The 20,195-nt window shown below is 41.8% G+C and overlaps 1 protein-coding gene across 1 annotated transcript in view; it reads left to right on the top strand.

Moving 5' to 3' along the window:
- The window catches only part of CPS1 (carbamoyl-phosphate synthase 1), a 93,320-nt gene that overhangs the window by 54,667 nt on the left and 18,458 nt on the right, over positions 1 to 20,195 (top strand). The window contains exons 22-28 of the mRNA XM_009481893.2: positions 1,925 to 2,066; positions 3,896 to 3,961; positions 4,527 to 4,590; positions 8,072 to 8,253; positions 14,129 to 14,323; positions 14,897 to 14,964; positions 17,211 to 17,286. Of these exons, the coding sequence (XP_009480168.1) occupies positions 1,925 to 2,066; positions 3,896 to 3,961; positions 4,527 to 4,590; positions 8,072 to 8,253; positions 14,129 to 14,323; positions 14,897 to 14,964; positions 17,211 to 17,286 (793 nt within the window). The remainder of the gene's footprint in view (positions 1 to 1,924; positions 2,067 to 3,895; positions 3,962 to 4,526; positions 4,591 to 8,071; positions 8,254 to 14,128; positions 14,324 to 14,896; positions 14,965 to 17,210; positions 17,287 to 20,195) is intronic.

Below are 20,195 nucleotides of genomic sequence, written 5' to 3' on the forward strand. Positions count from 1 at the left end.
TGGAGTACCCTGAGGGCAGAGCAAGCTGGTGGTTAGTGCCAGGCTGGAACACAGGGCAGAAGATAACAGCTACAGTGAGCATTTCCTTTCTGCAAATACTCACTAGCTGTCTGCTATGGTCTTCTAGGAAGATGGAGCACTCTGTGCTCATATTGCAAGGGAAGGAGAGGTGGCACTGGGGAATTCATAGAGGGAAAACCCCCTACCCAGGGGTGTGAACCCAAAAGTTTCTGGTCCCCAGTTCTGCTCTCAGAACAGCTGGTTTGACACTTCTGTGACTCTCACCTGTTTTACGCTAGCCTGACTTCACCGAGAGCAACAGAGCTCTGTGCCTAAGCCAGAGTGGAAAATCCAATCCAATGACTCTCTTTCATGCTTCAGCTTCCTGACACATTCCAATAAAGTGGCCTTACCCCTCTCCTCCCACTCAAATAACATAATGCTATTTATTTAAAAATACCATCAAGCAAAGGACATAATTCAAAAGCTCTGATTTAGGAAAATTGCTTGTTTGTTAATCATTTCCTTTTTCCTGATTCAGAGCTTGCTTGCTCATAAAATATTGATTTATTGGGCAGGCAAGGATGCTCTTGGCAATAAAGATGAAAAGCAGAAATGCTGATAAAAATACATAGGCTTTTTTATGTTTTTGCAAAAGCTAAGCTTAGAAAAGGTAGCTTAGAAACAGACACAGGCAGAGGCTATCAGGGTTATAGGTGGAGTCAAAACAAAGTAGAACAAAGATAGTGTGGGAGAGAAAAAAGTGGCAGGAATAAAGGGGGAATGGAGAAGATGAAAAAATCAAAAGCAAAATGGGCAAGAAACTGTTGAGCTGCAGAGATGGCCGGGGAAAGCAACATATTTGAAATCAACAAAAACTAGGACTCCTAAAAAGCAAAACCAGGAGAATGAGAACGTATGGAAGTATTGAGAGACCCTGATTGCAAATATGAAATAAAAAAAGGTGTCCCTGCTTTACCCTGTCTATCCCCTTCTCCCCTTTTTCATAATGCAAGAAGCAGCACCACTTATATGGAAAATGTATACTTGAGACTGTCAGAAGGATAAACCTACCTTGCGTGTGAGCCTCTGAAGGTCATTTCTACTATGCATCTCTGAAGTCAGATGCTTTTTCAAAAGATTGGCCATTTCTGAGGTAGACAGAGCATCCTCAACAACAGAAAGAAGGGCTTGTTTGGGACAAATTGTAGTGTTTTGAGGCAAGTTGTCCCCCAGCTCAGCAGGGTCAGGGCACAGTTATGCCTCTGAATGGCTCATCCCAGAGCTTCAGGAATTTCATGCCTTTATGTGGAGTGGGTGGCTGCAAGGAGAGGCAGGAGATGCATGTACATGCATAATTATTGATCCACCCTAGTCTGGTGAGGCCTGTATTTTAAAATTTAGACTGGGAGGAGGAATGTAAGGGAGAGATTGAGTTGAAGTGTGGGCATGGACATGTGGGGATACTGAATCCAAGAAAGGCATGGAGATGTGGGGATACTGAATCCAAGAAAGGAATCACTGCAGGTCCTCTGTGGAGGCTGTAATGGTAAATGACCATACAGTTGTGGATATGGTGACCTTGTACTAGCCTGGAGGAGAATGCTGCCTGGGAGATGATGGACCTCATCATGAGTCACTCATTCCCATCTCAAAAATGCAAGGGAAGAAAGTGTTTCCCTTCCTAGCATCAGTAGCCTGCCTGTAGACTTTACCTTATAGGTGTTTGTGGGGGGCATCAAGTGTGAAAAAGATCTTTTATATGTGAGGATTGCATGGCTTAGCTGGGTCTTCTTCCTTTTCTTGCTTTTACGTGCATGATCCTATAGGAACTCTATGCAGTATGGAAGACGCAAGCACTCATATATCTTCTAAGTACGCCTGTAAAGCCTCATGCAGAGGTGTTTTTCTTATTTAATCCCAGTGAAACAATTCCGGAAGAGACATTGAGGAGAGCCAAACAGATTGGGTTCTCAGACAAACAGATTGGGAAATGCCTGAGGCTGACTGCAGTCCAGTGTCGACAGCTGAGACTGAGGAAGAATATAGTGCCCTGGGTGAAACAGGTACGTGAGAAACATCACTGTTCATGGTGGGGGCTTCCAAGAGTGCAAGGAGCAGGAGACCTCCATGTCCTTAGAAACAGCTGAGGGAAACAAAGGGTTTCCCTGGCTCTGTTACCATCTATGGGAGCTTTGACATTGACGGTACAGAACAAGTTTCAACCACGTAGCTGTTACTTCTGCACTGCATGCATCAATGTAATGACATGAACATCCCCAAAGAGAGACTCAGAATGTTCTTGTTAATATCCTGTGTGGCTGAGGGGGAAATGCAGCTATCTGGCTTCAGGAAAAGGCTGAGAACGCTGGCCCACCATGATGTGACCATGAGAAATGTAGTATGTCTTTTCTCTTGGTAGTAACATTTTACAGGGTAATACTTTATTTGAAGTGTCCTATTGTTATGGGTTCATTTGCTATTCACTGTGATAGCACGAGCCTAATGAGCTCATCTAGTATTCATGGCAGTGTCATGAGTACTTTGCTAGGTGTTCTGCTGCTGCATTTAAGGTATGTTGGTATTAAACTTCCACCAGCAGTTTCTTTTGTCCTTAAAGGGGAAAAAAAACCCAACCCAAACTACTGTATGTTTCTGAAAGAGCCCATCTGTATCCTCAGGCCCAGTTCCAGGTGCCAAATCTCCTTCTGTTCCTCAACTGCTGTTTTCCTTCTATGTCCTCACCTGGACCACAGAAACATGCCTGGTCTTGCACTGTGTTCTTTCAGCTGCATATGGCACTGCAGTGCTGGATTGATTTGTGTGCCAAGGAACCCTTAATAAGGTCATTCTACTTATGCCTGCATTTGTGGCTTCAAAGCATATGAAGTAGAAGTTGCAGTATTGGCAAGAGTAATCAGCAGCAGACGCTTACATAGTGCTAATGACGTACGGTCACATTCTTCATTATTCACAAGGATTTGGAAAGCCAGTGGGGATCCCTCAAAATACTTGAAGATTGGACAGATTTTTTAAAATGGTATAGCATGTAAAAACTCATGTCAGGATTGCATTAATATTGTTCCCTGTTCGGTATTCTGTGTAGAAATGTTTCAGTTGTTCATTCAGGGAACTTCAACAATCGCTGGTGACCTAGGTGGACTAGTTACCATGTATAACATGCAATAAGTAGTTGACACAAATAGTTTGTGAACAGCCTATTAGGCAAATTTTTCTGCTGGGCTCTCTGGTGACTAATTACATAAGAAATTGTTGAAAAGTACATATAAGGGGTGGTTGAAAATCACTCTTGCTTTGTGTACCACTGAATTATCAAAGCACAAGTTATATGGTAACATAAATTACGTAGCACTTGCACTGCTGGCTGCTACTCGGGATGATCTCAAAGTGATATTGTGTGCATGTTTGTATTCAGTGTGGGAGTAAGATGGGGTCAAGAATATAGTGTGAAGCTCCCAGATGGCGCAACTAAAGAGGACAGCAGACCTGGAGGAATGGAGATCTGTGTAATTAATGCTGCCAAACTAACTAGAGAATGAGGGCCTTGGCAAGAAGGGATGGATGGGGAAAGTTCCTGGGCTGTGAAGGTGTTTTATCAAAGAGGTGCAGAGCTAAAAATACAGCTTAGAAAGAGGTGGTAGACTCTCCTGTTGACTGAACTGTAAGGTCCAGGGGGGAAGGCCAGGCATATGCTGCGTTGCCAGCATATGACAGTTCGGATCACCTCCTTTTGAGGAAAGATGTGATGGGAAAATAATAGGACAGAAATAGGAGTAGAAAAGGGAAAAGGGAAAAGAAAAACCCCAAAACACCTGCATGTAGGGAAGATCTTGCTCTGGCCAAGTCACAATCCCTCCTCTTCGTCCCCGTACAGATTGACACACTGGCAGCAGAATACCCAGCAGTAACTAATTACCTCTACATCACGTACAACGGGCAGGTAGGCACATTTGGAAACAACAGTCTCATTGCTGTCTAGTTTGATCTCTTTCCCCTGTGCTACGTTATTTCTGGAGATCTTGCAGATGTCTGTCTCTGTAGCAATAATTTTGGATGGTGTTACATATAATCCCCTTACAGCAGGCCTGTAACTTTTGCTCAAATACTGATCCAGTGCATTTAGTGTTAATGCCCCTATGTTGTTATGATCCTGTCCTATATCACCTGTACTTTCATCCTCTGTGCACAGATCAGGTGCTGGGAATGCAGAACTCATGTTTCACTCATGTCATCCTAGCAATCATTTTTATGTGAAACTTAACAGCTGCTTGGGCTGCTTGAATAGCCAAATCAGAGGTGCTGTGTCTCCTTTGGTTTGGGTGCAGCACCCCTAATTCCAGTAGAGTTGCACTTGATTTACACTGCAGTAGACGAGATCAGACTTGAGCCCTGAAGGATCAGACTGTTGGATATGGGCTGATCACCAGAAACTGTTTATTCTGAAAAGCCTGGAGTTAGGTGCTGTGGAGTATAGATCCTAATGACTTTTCTCCCTCCCTTCTCAGGAACACGATGTAAAATTTGACGACTGTGGAGTGATGGTGTTGGGCTGTGGACCATATCACATAGGTAAATCTTTCTTACAATTCCTCTGTTCTCCTTGCACCCGCAAGCCTTCTTTGGATAGTCTTGTGGTTCATTTGTTCCTCTTCTCGTATGGTGACAAAACCCTCCAGAGCACAGTGCACAGGACATCAATTCCTAACACAAGGTTTGCCTTTTACACTTGCTTGGAGACTTCATTTCACACCCTGGAAAAAAACAGGAGAATTTTAATACTTTTCACTTGAAACTGAAGAGCATGTCACTCAGTTGTGATTTCTGCAAAGTTTTTTTTAACCTTACTTTTTCACATATCAAGGCCTTGAGAACCTGATACCTTGTTTAGAAGTTTGTTGCTGCGACACCTATCTTATATGTTTACTGCCAGTTCATGACTATGTTGTTATATACTATGCATTTTACTACTGTAAGTATAAGTGACTATGAAAATATTTTGATATCTTCAGCTACTTTTGTATAAGCAGTTCTCTGTATGCTGTTTTTTCAGCCCACTCTGATGATTATGCGGCATGAGTTTCCTCGTGGCTATGAGTATTGGGCAGACAGACTGCTTAATTCTGCATATGATGACTTTCACTTTTTCTTTTAATGGATCCTTCCAAATAGCTTGCAATTATTGACAAGAAAAAAATTGCTTGTTGTTCAGAAATATTTTTGCTCTGCATCTCACAAGTAGCAGTGATGGTTTTTGAAAGCTGAAATTCAAAACTGCATCCATTTGTTTTGCTTGGATGCACAGATCACATGCTACACTCCTGTTGCTGTTTGTAGGATGTGTCTTTTTGAACTCAGTTTCCAGTGTGAATGTTGACATGAGTGAAATCTGAAGGAACTCTCCATGATTATGCTTATTTTTTGTGAACACTTCTGCCAGTCAACATGCTGTGTAGGATGGTTACAAAAAATGAACATAAAAAGGATGGCAGTGTTGTTTAATAATTTGATCAAATGTATGTGAATACATCTTGCATTGTTCACCTGAAACTCCTAATTGTTTAGATTAGCCATACAGTCTGAGTTTGGTGTTACCTGTTCTGTAGCTTTGATTAGATCAGGACAATCTTTGGAAGGGGCTGCAACTAAATAAAGGCTGCTAAAAGAAACCATTACTTGCACCTCAAAAAGATTTTTTTTCTAGGTGCAATAGCCAAGTTGATTTATTTTTATTTTCTTTTGTTATCCTTTGAAGGCAAGTAAGCAGTGTGCTTTTCCCCTATGCCTTCAGAATTGTAATCATAATTCAGTGGGATCAACTTAGTGTTCCCTGTGGATGTACACTTACAAAACAGGAACAGGTCAGAAACAGCTAAATGATTTGGATGGAAGTTAAACAGGCGAAGTTACCTTTTTTCTTTTTCTCTTTTTTTTTTTAACCAAAGATTATTCTTTCCTTTGTGAAAACTGAGTTTTAGCTTAAACCCGCCCTCCCCACTTTTGTTTGAAAATATTTTTAATTACAGTCAAATCTTGACAATGTTGACAATTTTGCAAAGAAATAAAATGATTTGGGGGAAGTGTATGGTCATTAAATAAGTCATGCTATATTCTGGATTTAAAAAGAAAATTACCCAAATTGAATTTTCTTGTTCTTTCTTCTTAACTAATATGCTGAATAGAACCATGATGTGAATTGGTACAGTTGCACACTCTTGAACTTCAGAGCATGCTTTGACGCACCTTTCATGCACACATAAAGGTCTCTGGCTCACTGAGAGGCTGAGATGCAGTGTGTGACCTGTGCTCCGTGGGGCTGTTGCTCAGATATTCAAGACGATACTTGCTCTTTACTTGCTGCCAGGCGGGTATCTCCTATCCTGGGAGAGGGTTTTGTTTGTGTGAAAGTCAGCCCTGAAAGCAGTATTAATAAGCTATTCCACTGAGTGTGTGGACCAGCAGAGTGCTCTGTAAATTTTATGGTGTGCATGTAGATATAACATGATTGAAACCTGAAAGTGAGTTCAAAAATGTGCCTGTATTGATGTAGTAATTATCTTCTGAGGAGCAGTGGCTGGTTATGTTACAACAGTCATTACTAATATTACTAATTACTTGCTGTCTTCCCTTTTCTCAGTGTTTGGACGTGACTGTTACTGGATGTGGCTGTAGTATACTTACAAGTGTTCAGCTGTTTTCCCAGGTAGTGTCTAAAGCAGTCAGATGGGGACTCCAGATGACCATTGTGTCCCAGATTTGAGGTTTCTTATGTGTATAAGAATATCTGACTAATGGAAGTGGAATACAAAAAGTGAACGAGCATCTGGTGACCCTTCTGGGAAACATCCAGTTTCAGATTTTATTTCTCTCTCTTTTCTGTGGGGTTTTAGCTGAGACTTAAGCATGTTTTGAGGTTCCTGTTTGACAGAATTAGGGAAATAAATTGTGTGCCTGTCAGTGAGTGACCTGTGACAGCCATCTGTTTGTGACTAGGTGGTGGAAACAGCAATTAAGCACAGCCTGAATTTCCAATGTATCTTGTCACACAATTGTATATAAAAATAATGGTATCAGTGCGTAATGATCATGTAATGACTGTGAACACAACATGATGAGGCCAAGGTTTTCTTGTAGACTGTAAGCATAACCATTTAATGATGTTTTTTAATATGCATCATTCTGTTTATGGTACCCCTCTTAGATGCTTGAGTGTAGAAATTTATGGGACAGTAGCTATTAGCATAAGTCTGGACTCCAGCATTGCCTGAAGCCTGCAGCATTGCCCAAGTCCTCCAGCTTGCCCCAGACCAAATACCAAGTCCTGGTGCTCACCTGAGCACCAGGTGACTCCCTCTTTGCCTCTTTCCTTTAGAGGTGGCCACAGTGCTTGCTCAGGGTTCAGCACAGTAGGACGTGCTTGCCCCACAGCATTGCCATAGTTACTGTGGCCTTCAAACCAAGATAAAAGGATCAGAGTGGCTCTAAAAGTGTGGTTCTACCAATTTGCCTTATCTAGAGTCAGCACACAGGAAGGTCAAACCCACTGAGTTGTAATTTTTCTGTTGTTAGGTTAGCCACACTCTGCTCTTCTGGAAGGTGAAAAGTGCTTCGGTCTTCTGTTTTTTAAGCCACATCTCTACAAATGCTTCATGTTTCCTTGAGTAAACAGAGATGTCTAATAATAATGGACACTCAGTTTGGTCACCTCTAAGATTCTGCCTCTTAAGTTCATCTCAAAGCATGTTGGTTGGCAGGCAGTAGTAGCTGACTGGGGAGCAAGAGCAGGCATGAGTATTTATGCGTGCAGCATGACAGGCATGTTAGAGGCCTGTCACTCCTGAGCAGCTGAGCCAACTTACCTGTTGTGCTTGGAGGCTCATGTTTGTGGATGATTAGTTTCCATGGGAGGACAGTTAGATTTCTTGCTCTGAGCTGACAGGAGGCAATGCTGGGGTTTTTTTCCTTTCTTTTTTAAGCTTGAGTGCTGAGAACGTCTGTTTGTTTTCTTCTCTGCGTCCTTCCTTTCCTTGCCCACTTTTCTGTCTGCTGGCAGGCAGCAGCGTGGAGTTTGATTGGTGTGCTGTCTCCAGTATCCGCACGCTGCGTCAGCTTGGCAACAAGACCGTCGTAGTGAATTGCAACCCAGAGACGGTGAGCACAGATTTTGATGAGTGTGACAGACTGTACTTTGAGGAGCTGTCACTGGAAAGGATCCTGGACATCTACCAATATGAGGTAAAGAAAAGCAGAAGCAGCGATAAAAAGCCATGAAGCAGACCAAACTTTTCAAGATTCATGTCACTAGCTTGCTTTGGCGGAGCAGCTGGGGGCAAAGGGGGAGAGCTTGCTAGCAAAAGCTGTTTGGTTTGGATCCTGATGTTGCATTTTACACATCGTTGATGTTCCTAGCAGACTGCTCAATAATGAATGCCAAATAAATATTAAATTATTTTGCAAGATGCCATATTGTGCAATATTTACAAGCAGATTTAATTTGCTGCACAGTCATTTATTGCACAAATTGTTCTGCCCTGGTGGTGCTGAGCTTTAGCACTTAAGCATATCCTTGACTTCAAGCACAAGTACTCCTCCTGAAGCAGTAGAACAAGTTATGTGCATAATGCTAACATGTGCTCAAGAACTTGCAGTCTTGGCATTGCAATACAGTGGCAATGTGGTGGATGTGGTCCAGCATGCAGGCAGGTCAGGAAGGGGCATTGGAATTGTCATCAAAGCAAAACATGTTCCAGCTCCTGATCCAGACATTGCATTTGTCTGTCAGGAGTTCTCAAGTGCTCAGAAGTGCTGATACTAAGAGACGGAGAGCAGCCCCAGACAGATTTTGTAATGGAAGGATATATAATGTAAACAGTTGGTCCCAATGTGGAAAATGTTGATTTCTAACTGGTAACACAGTCATCTTGGATTTGTGTCTGAGGCTTTCAAAGATGCTTACAGGAACTTGATCTCCCTTGAAATTCAGTGTCGGTTTGCCCTGTAACTTGCTGAAGCAACTTTGCAGAACCCAGATCATGTTAAACTCAAGATTTTTCTTGGCTCTTTTTTCCCAGTATGTGACAATTTGAGCTCATCTCCTTTGTGAATGGGTGCAAGTTTCTAAAATGTTATTTTTAACCTGGCTATATTTTGATCATTCCCAAATTTGGAAGCAAGCAAGAGCACATCAGAACTCCAGTCCCAGTCTCTAGTCTCTGTTCCTAAACTATTTGCAAAATACTGTTTAGGACCATTTTTCAGTTGCATCTTCGTACTTTCCTATTTTTACATGTTGTTTTATCTCCTCTTTAAATTTTCATGAAAACAGAGACTGTTACTGGAAAGCATAGTTTTAGGACAGGCCAAAAGACTCTGGTGGCTCTCTGGAGTCTTAAAGGCTGATTTGTTAATGCTTTGGGATTATCCATGAGGCTCAGCTCTATAAACACTGAACTCTTGTTTACTTGAGCAAAACTGAACTTCTGAACTTGGGGTGTGGAGGAAACCAGTGTGACAGTTTGTCAGACAAATAACACTGATGAAACACGGCATCTAATTACTGAAGGATCAAAGAGAAGGTAGAGATAGGTGATGAGGGAGCAACTACTCATTTAAATATGTAGTGCTAGTAATTAGCAAGTTGGGTAAGAAAAATATGTGAAAAGAATTATGCATTCATATTGAAACTTACAGTATCTTGCTTGTCACAGCAGGGCTTGGTGAATTTGATGGGAGGCATTGCAGATTTCAAGGTCTAATAACAGCATCCTGTGGTACCCAGAGCTGCAGGGGAAGGACACTGGCAGTTTCCCCAGCTCAGCCAGCCATGCTCATCAGCTGGACTGCGCTCATGCTTATGGGCATGTTTGTAGCCTGTTCTGTTTGTGAAGTAAACCAAAAAGTGATCGTGAGAGGAGAGAGGGCAGGGAGGAGGCAGCAGGAGCTGAGGTGGTGGGAATAAAAGGGGGGAGAAGAGAGATGCTGGGAGTTTGCAGAGGATTCTGCTACTCTGACTTGGGTATGAAAACAACCAATTTGAGGTTTGCTCTGGAGGTGTTAAAGCCTTCAGAGTCTGAGCCTAAAGATCCAAAGTTAGGGTTGTGCTGTCTAATAAATCTTGAGATTAATCATAAATACTCAGATGTTTTGGAACACTTTTCTTAAGTAGTGACAAAAGGAAATGGTATCATTATGCTTAAGTCGTGCAAAAGGACATAGGCAGACCTGGGGACAGACTCCAGACCTCCAGCAGAGTGTAGTCTAAAATATATTATTTGCTATATGTAATTTTTTTTTAAATGAGTGAGCCAAATACTAATGTCCTGTTAACAGAATACTTCCTCAGACAAATGCAGTTGCAAGACAGTCCCAAAGGAAATGATCAAGTTAAAAATTCAGAATCTGAATCTGAGGTCCTTCATCAATCCTGCAGATAACCATCTCTCCCAGCTTCATATACAAAGCATGAATAGTGGCATGATTTCGGACTGATCTTTTAAACTTACCTGCTCATTAGCCTCCCCTCTGGTGTTCCAATGTACAATGAACAGTGGCAAATACTCTGAAAAGTCCTGGATAATTGGCAAACCATAGGTAGAACCATCAGCAAACAATGGAGACAACCCTTTGCCCTCAGTAGAGATGATACATGAACTCCCTAAACGTTGTTTGGATTAGCAGCAAACCTTGGGCAACTATTAAGCTCAAATAAATAGGTGCACTGACTTTTTCCAGTTTTTCTGATTAGACAAATTAGGCCACATTGAGGAGCAAGGTTACCAACAAGACTGAGGGGGCTGGAACCTGCCTACCAAGAGCTGCTCACAGCTTCACATGATCCTGTCCCAGGGATGTACTCAGCTGTCCCTTCTCTTTCTCTCCCTTGTGTCCCCTTTTACCTCTCCCTCACCAGTTGACATTCATAGCTGCTCTGACTCACCAGAGACTGAGCTCTGCACAATAGAGCCGTGCTTTGGAGGGAAGTTTAATTTACTGTGAATGTGCAAAGTTAGGTGGTAGTCTATGAGGACAATAATTTAAAAAAAAAAAAAAAATTCCTTCCCTCAGATTTATTGGCTTTTTGTTTCCAGAGAAGATGTTCCCTTTTTATTTTAATTTCTATCTGCTTGAGGGTCTCTTCTGATTCTTTTTCAGTTACTAGGATCATTCTGAAACAATTCATAAAACTAAAGGAGGCTCTTAGGTACAATTTTAATGGTCTAATTTGTTTTCAAACTCAGGGAAAAAGAAAACCCAACTCTATTACTAATGACATAAAAGCAAGGTAGTAATGAAAAGAGTGATTTTAGTTATAAAGGGAAAAATAATTCTCTCTAGGCTTCTTTCACTAGATTATATATAGCTTATATTTTAAAGATATCTAATGTCAAGGATGTTATTCATTTTCTTTATAATTAAAATATGGCTGATGGCAAAGGATTATGCAGTGGAGTCCATTTCTGTCTGCCCACATTTCTCAGTGGAGCAGTCCTGTTCTCTAGCAGGGCGGTGGGCTGCTCTTTGGGCAAGAGCATGCTTTGGGAAATAACAGCAGAATTTTAAAGGAAGAAGTAAGCAGCAGCTGGGTCTTAATTTATGGTTCTTTTTGAGTAAAAATGAGTATATGATTCTTTGCTATCTGCTTGAATAAGCCATCTCCTCTGTCTCCATGGGGCTGGACTCCCTAACGCCATCCCAACTTTGATGTAGGCAGTATTTGGATTTTAGAGGCTCAGTGACTAGAATTGTTTTAAAGGAAGAAATAAGCAGCAGACGAAGAAAAGCTGTTAGCTGGGACATTCGCATTTCAAATATGTTGAGGATTAAGATGTTGGTTGACCTTGGCAGCAAAGCTAGGTTGACTTGTTATCAAACAGGAACCATTCTGACTTGCAAGAAGGGGTTTGCTTTATTCACTGCCTGGTTCTTGTCCATGTGGGATGATAAGGGGCCTGGGGACTAGAGATAAGTACTGTATTTTGGATGGGTCTGGAAGCAGTAAGGAACAGACTTTTCTTCTCAGTTGGAGATGGCGAGCTCTGATGCCATGAGACAACCCCATGTGGGCACAAAACAGTCTCTGTCCTTGCTCCACCGTCTACTAATGAGGCATTTTTCACTCCCTGTCCTAAGCTCTTTCGGATAGTTGCTGTTGGCCAGCAGCACCATGTCATCCCATAAGTGACTGCATGGTGAAAAGGAAAAAAAAATTATCTCCAGTGCTGTATATTAGCAGCAAATAATAATCTTGTAGACCTTGGGATGATCAGTGATGCTTAAATGCCAGACTTTTTTAGTGGCTTTTTGTTATGGTAGGAAATTAACCACATTAAAGTTGAGCATGGTTTGTACTGGCATTTAATATCTGCTTTTTCTCAGTCACTTCTAGTCCATCCTGCTCTCAGCTTACAGATCTGCCACTCTAAATCCCTTTAAATCCCTCATTAAGAAGTTCCTCTTCCAGGAAGGCCAGTGGGGCTAACCTTCTTCAGGAAAAACACACTTGTTAATTAAAAGAACATTGATACTTTAAAAGATAGAGCCAAACCATGGATCACTTGATTTATGTTTCTCACTTGTTAGAGGTGAGTAAAACTGTGTAAAACATATTTGTTTCAAAAGAGCCCTTCACTACAGCTGTACTGTGGGTCTGATTCTCCTTTGGGCAAAGTTTCACCAGCTTTAGCTTGGAATTAAAGTGCCCATAATTTAATTACCCGCAATTAATACACAATCTAAATGTAATTCATATCCTCATAATTGTTCCATGTACTCTAAGGGTTTTTTTTACTATTGAAAATTTTCATACCAGACTAGAGTGTACTTGAAAGCATTAGGAGTTCTATGTAAAAAAAAAAAAAAAAAAAGCCCATATTTGCACCTGAAGAAGGATGTGTGTTTGCAAGTGAGCTCACCTGTCTCTTGTTATTTGTCATTTATTATTTCCTCACTTAAAATGTTGTGGTCGCCCAGTGACGAACATGATGTGCTGTTGTGGCTGGAGGATGCTGTGCCACCTGTCCTGCCTCATCCACTTCTGGAACTGAAGCACTTGGAAATAACCTGTGTAGAAATGAGCATATATGACAGTTTGGCTGAAATACTTGTTACTATTGAATGCATTACCAGAAATGAGGAGCTAGTCAGGAATAATGAGGATGAATTAAAATAAAGGGCTAAGTGTAACCAGAGTAATTCACCACCACAGGCTGTCTGATGGATTGGGCTCTAAACTAGATTGTGCTCTGCTTTGTACAGGCCAGCAAGGGATCAGCAGTGAAGTGCCCCTTAAAGGCTGGCATCTGGGACTAGGAAAGAATGTTTGCTTAGCAGATAAAAACCAAACAAGCAAACACAAATTCCAGGTTTCTCCCATTGTCTCTCTGCTGGGGGTTACTGCCTTGCAACTCTGTAGTAAAAAAGAGTTTGCCTGAATGTCTGTTACTCTGGAAGACTCTGACCACATTTTCTTGGAAGAGCTGGACTGAGAAAGAAAGGGAACCTAAAACATCTTGTTTGTTCATGCTACTGTGTCCAAAGTTGCAGCAGGGCAGTTGGAGTGGGCTCAGTTGAAATGATGGTCCCCATGTTCACATGTGTAGGAGAACACAGGAGGGAGACCTGACCCCACCGAGTGGAGTTTTGAGTTTTGTTGGGGGGGGGCGCGGTGTGAGGTTTTCATAGCACTGTGCCCTTCCTCTGTAAGGCAAGGGAGCATGTGTCAGCTCAGTGCTTATCCTCACTGGGAAAGCAGAAGCACCTAAACATGACATGAAAACAAGGTAACAATCTGTGGTTCTAGCAGAAGTTAAAATCTTGGCTTGATGTTGAAAGGCATGTGAACACTGCACATTTCTTTAGTTTCCTGGGGAATTTGACCTCGAGTTAGTGCTGTCTGTTGAGTGATATCAAGGAGGATATTGCTGTTTTAGAGAGGCTACACACTCTGAGTCACACTTTGCAGCCTGGGTGTCTGGATCAGCACAATTATGATCTGCCTTTGCTCAGAGCAACCTGAAAAGTGATTTAATCTAAATATTGGATTCCTCATTATAACAGCTCTTAATGTTAAGCTAACTTGGACATGACTGTGCTCCTTTCTCTCTGCCAACAGGGATGCAGTGGTTGCATTATTTCTGTAGGTGGGCAGATTCCCAATAACTTGGCAGTGCCACTGCACCAGAGTGGAGTGAAGATCCTTGGCACAAATCCTTTGCAGATTGACCGGGCAGAGGATCGTTCCATATTCTCAGCTGTCTTGGATGAGCTGCATGTGGCCCAGGCTCCCTGGAAGGCAGTCAGCACACTGGTAAGTTGGGATGTGCATCTGGGAAACAATGAAGCGGCTGGGGGTTGTTACAAACATCTGCTCAGGGGAGACCGACTTACTGATACATTTCAAGGATTCCAAAGACATTTGACAGCTTTTTACTGCCAATGTTGAAGAACTTTTTGATCCCTGTAAAGTGATACTATAGCATCACTGGGAGTGGGATGGAAACTGGAAGGGAAGTGTCATTAAATTACCTTTACACAACACGGGGTATATACCCAGCAAAAGTTAGCACCACTGTCAGGCTACTCTAGTTTACCCTGCTGGCCTTGAAAACTGTTCTAGCAGGTGGAGATTGCAAAGGAATAGAGATGTGTTGGCACTGCTCTTTTTTCCTGGTGAAGCTCTATGGATAGGGTAGGTCTGAAGATGACAACTCTGGAACCAAGAAGTCATATATTACATTCAGCCCAGGCTGTAGTCCCCTACTTCTCCCCAGCCCTGCCAATCTTAATGGCTTGTAAAGTGAAAATGTGGTTAGAGTTGAAATTTTGGTATGACTTTAAAATATTTTCTTGTTTGCAGTATGTTTTTCCTCCCTTTCTTTAGAGAGATGCAGTTGAATTTGCAAGCTCTGTGAGTTACCCATGTTTGCTGAGGCCTTCCTATGTTCTGAGGTAAGGCTCAATCATCAGAGCTCATCAACTTGGGGACATGAACTACAAAAGCCTCTTTGAGACAAGGCAGAGTAATTTCAGGGGATGTGTGGAAAACACTATGCTAGGTGCATGTGGCGTAAAGCTGCCTGTCTTAACAGGTGCGACAACTGCTCAAACCAATAAAGGAAGCCAATGGATAGCTTATGTCCATCAGGTATAGATCAAAGGTAGAACATAATCATAAGAATGTCTGTTTAGCTGCATTACCTTTTTCATATCTCAAGGCCAAAACCATGAACCATCTGCGATATTTCTTAAGGTTCCTGAGACTACTACCTGTACAATTAAGCCAGAAGATTGTTTGCCACCAGGAAAAACAGAAAGGAACATGCTGAGGCCATTTATTGGGGTTAGCATCTGTTTTCAGAAAATGACACTGCGTCTTTTGAGTTCAGCTTCTTATTTGCTAAGCTTCTCTGCTTACAGCCATGTTTTATGTCCCTATGCTGTGGCAGCTGCTTCTCTTTGAATAGACTTTGTAGAGAGCCACACATTTCCAATAGCTAAACTTTTTGAAGAAGTTAAACCAGCGCATACACACAGCAAACTCGCATGTTCTGAATGATCACTCTACTCTGCAAGGCTTTTCTTCATAGCTGGGTGACTAGGCACGGAGAGCCAGTTTGCTGGGCACAGTTTACAAGTGAAAATAAATTGGAGACAGGATCGTTTTGATACAAAAGAGACACATATCAAAATTAAGAGGCACGGTATTAATTTTCAGGGGAAAAAAAAGAAATCTTTTTATTTAAAAAGAAGAAAAGGAGAATGATTTCTTATATTTTCAACCCTCGAGGAAATATCCTTTAGAACAGACTGCTGAATGTGACTTCTCTATCCAGTTTTTGAAGCTTGCAGTGGGTTTGCAAAGCAAAGTTAAAAGCCAGCACTCGGATAAGGAGGATAAGTGAGAAACTGCTCCTGATGTAATTTTCCACATTTTTGGGGAATGCTTCTTTTAGCCTCTTGTTTCCATCCATATTAAATTTGGTATAGGCCCTTTCCATTTTAAGTATTTGCTAAAAGGTGTTTGGACAGGTTAGGGGGACTTCAGGGAGAAAGATGAAACTGGAGGATGTAGAACTTGAGGAAATAGAAAGTGAAAAGCCCTAGCACAGCACACTGTCTGGCCTCTATTTACAGAACAGCAGCAGGTCCACAGCTAGACTTCTTCATCCTTTGAACAGATATGGCTTTTAATATTTGCCAGTGGCCTTGGAAAACTAAATGCATTTCCCCACTAGTTATGTACTGTGTGCACCAGCTCACATCCTCAGTGGTACAACTGACATAGATTCATGGATGTAATTGAACTCTGTTGATTTACATCAGCTGAAGAGGCAGTCCGGTAAGTATAATCACCTAGGTACTTGTGCCTATTTATCTTAGGCTAAAGTGACTGATTTTGTGGGTTAGATCCTTCCTCCACTTTTCCCCACAGCCTCTGTGGGCTTGCCCACCAAAGCAAAGGGGAAACTGAGTGTCAGTGGTGGAAGTTACAAATGTAACATCTTTTTTAAAAGATTCTTGTCTTTAAAATGGCCCTGAATCACTGACTCTGGACCCATGTTCTCCCAGATCCTCATCTCTTATATTACTGACAGCTACATTTCAAAGTATCTGCTGTGCCCCTCCCTTAGTGTCTAAGACGTTAGGGGAGGGGCACAGCAAAATGGCCAGCAAAGAACAGCCCATTTGCATCTGCATTTACACTGTCGCACCATCACCAGTGGCCTGTGCATTCCTCACTTCCTCACAGCAATTAGGCTAACATGAGCAAAGCACCTGTTTTGTCCTGAGCTCGCAGCTAACCTGCACATATGGTGAAAGTCTGGGTGCTTAGTGGGGCTACATGGCTGAATAGCCATCTCCTCTAGCTTAGGGGGAGCTGTAAAGGCTTGGGTCAGATTGGGGATTTGGCAGCAGTGGTAAGGCTACACAACCACAGTTCTTTACTTGATTCTTCATTATCGTTCTGGAGGTCACCTATCTTCTCTGGGAAGTATAACGGAGGTTCATTAGGTACCAGTTCTGCCTTTCTTTCAGTCAAGAGTGGAGCAAGTGACTTGAGTCAGGAGCTTGCTTGGCTAGTCTGTCATGTAAAGGTAGTTGGCAACCTTGTGCTGTGGTGTCCAATGCTCTGATATATCCCTTGAATTCACAAGGGAAGCTGACCTGTTTTCTTTTCTTTGCCATTCTCACAGTGGGTCTGCAATGAATGTAGTTTTCACTGAAGAGGAAATGAAGAAGTTCTTAGCAGAAGCCACCAGAGTCTCTCAGGTACCAGTCTTTGCCCTACCACTGCTTTTTCTTTTTGTGTTTGCTGTATTTCTTTCACCTCTACTGTGTTTTCCATCTGTTTGTTTCTGTATTGTGTCTTCCTCACTCTCTCCCTTCCTTGTCTGAGGAGAAGCCAGTGAAATTAGAGTTTGACTCCTCAGTTTGTTCCATAATGGGCAGATCATGGGAGCCTGTGCAAGCATCCTTACTGATACCACTGGGATACCCAGATGGAGCGGGAACAGCAGTTAGCTGTTAAACCACGACACTGTTGTACCCAGGCATCCATTTCTGACCAGTTGATTATAGAAACAGATGCAGGGTACTGGGCTGGGACCCTTCCTACCCCATCCAAGCTTGCTAGTAGCAGGTTATGCCAACTAGCATAGAACTGATAACATTTTTCATTCAATTTCTGAACTGTTTTGCCTGGCTTCTTTGAGCAACTTAAAACTTCATCCTGGCATCTTCTCTCTCACCAATGACCTCTTTTCTTTTTTTTTCCTTCCCCCTTTTAAATGCAGAAACATTAGCAAGATTTTGCTATGACATTTAACTCTCCAAATCATGTACTGAATTCCATTTTCCTCTGATACAGAAGCAGGACTGCTGCCTGCTTACTGTTAATCCAGTGGGATTATTGATCTGTGGAGTACGTAATGCAGAAGATGAAAGCTCTGGTTTCCATTTTAAATGTTTTTCAAAAGCTAATTTGGGATTTTTTTAAAGTGTCTTGTTTTCTAGCCAAGGGAAAGATTTGGTCTAGTACGTTGAAATTTAGAAATTAATAACCTGAGCAATTTCCCAAAGACAGGAATGCTTCAGAACATAGTAAACAACTCAAAGCCTGTATTTCTTCTATACCCTCTATCAGTGTTATTGTACAAGGGATGTTTGGAGAGATGAGAATATGGGAGGAGGAGAAAATTAAACGATCGAGGTTGAATGAAGAACATGCAGAATTCAAAGTCTGACCTTTCAACAGTCTCTGAGTTGGGTCTCACCTTTTAGCCTGTCTTCTTCTGAGTTTCTTTTTCCCCCCTTTTTTTGAATGATCACTGTTCAGAAAAGTACTGTAGCACCATAAACACTACTGTCACAGGAATCTTGAAGTTAAAAATAAGTAAGTCAAAAAGGAACTCTGAAAATGCAGCTGCTTACTCAGGGGATTTCTTAGGTGGTTAAAGCTTGAACAAGAACAAAACCATGTGGTTTTTAAGGGTATGAGGCAAATGATGCAGGTTTAGCTTTTCAGCAAGAAAAGATGGGATGGAATGAAATGGAGATACCTTGCAAAGTAATAATATCCTGAAGGATAAGTTAATGTGGAGGCAAGCAGACCACTTATTATCATCTTTGAACAACTTTATAGGGATATTTGAAAGCAGGAGAGTACCACTGTTACTTCCAGCAGAAGGAATTATATAACTAATTCTCAAAAGACTTACAGGGTCAACCTGTGGTAGAAAGCAGATCCTCAGTAATGCTCATCCTCCCAAAACACGTAGCTTCTCTCTGTAGTTCATCTTAAGTACCCTGCTTTGTGTTTCCCCACACACTCACAGAAGCAGACCAGGCAGCAGCCCTAAGCCATGTTCAGTGGGACAGATCACTTGAGCTGCTGGATGGTTTTATGATGGCAATGGATGCCCTAAAGGAGGCCGAAGCCCAGGAAAGTAACCTTTGGTAGCTTAACTTATCACAGTTTGATTGACTTGAATTGAGCAATGTTCTTCTTCATTGCTGAGAGGGGTCATCCCTGGTACAGGATGCCCTGCTGGAAGTTGACATTGTAGAGTCTTGGCAATATGTGATATATTCCTAGAGGGAAGAGTGGATGTTCCCATGGGATCCTTACGATATGGCTTTGTTCTGCCATACAAACAAGACACTGACGCTTGCTGCAAACATGACCAGTTGCACACCATGAGTCTTTGGGTGCTCTGGCCCTGATCCTGCAGAAACTTACACTAGATTTACATGCTAATTTTTTGCTACTGTAGTCAGACTGCTAAGGGAAGAATTCTTTCTTTATCCAGTATTTTTATATTGATGAAAGCCATAGTATAGTTGAAGCTAAGCTAGCAAAAAGCAAACTAGAACAAAAGTACTGTATTCTGCTTCTAAATTAGGGAGTTTGCTTATATGCTTTTTTTAGCTTCATCAAGGCTTTATAGCCTGTGAGTGGTTCCACAAAATCTAGCATTATTAGTTGTGAGCATGCATTGAATATGAGCATCTTTGTGGGACACATACTTCATTTTTTCTGGTTACAAAGCCTTACCTAATTCTGCTCCACCTAACAGAGCATCTCCAGATAAAGTGCCTGACCAGTGTTGTTCTGTTGGTTTAGCTACTTTGCTGTTATGGTGTTGTGTCATTATGGCATTTAAGTTGTCAGTAATGTTCAAAACTTCTTGTGTGAGTTGAGACAGATTGGAGTAAACAAGGTTGTATGCACATATAAAATCTTCTGGTGAAAAACTGCAGCAAGACAGAAAGTTACAGGACACAAGCCACTAAATTTATAAAACAGTGTAGGCTGTGACATTGTCCTTGCCTGTGAATTTACCTTTGCCTTGATAAATGTAAGGAATTGTGTCTTGTAACTTTTGGAGTTGCTTTATATTTTTTCAAGAGGAGCCTTTTGAGCATGCACAGACTGTCATTTATTCCATTTTATTCTCTAATAAATAACAGGCAGTTAATAGTGGATGGGACAGGTAAAATGTTGAGGCATAAAGCTGGTCTGGAAGAATGTAGATTAGATTTTTAATCGTCTGTTGGAGCAGATGGCTGGAAGGAGAAAGCATTAGGGAAGAGTGGAAAGTGTGTGCTAGCATCCCAGAGATAAGCAGGAATAGGAGGAAGGAAAACCATGTGTACCAGTGAATGTATTGAGAGTCAAG

Source organism: Pelecanus crispus, chromosome 5 (assembly GCF_030463565.1).
Source record: "Pelecanus crispus isolate bPelCri1 chromosome 5, bPelCri1.pri, whole genome shotgun sequence".
NCBI lineage: Eukaryota > Metazoa > Chordata > Aves > Pelecaniformes > Pelecanidae > Pelecanus > Pelecanus crispus.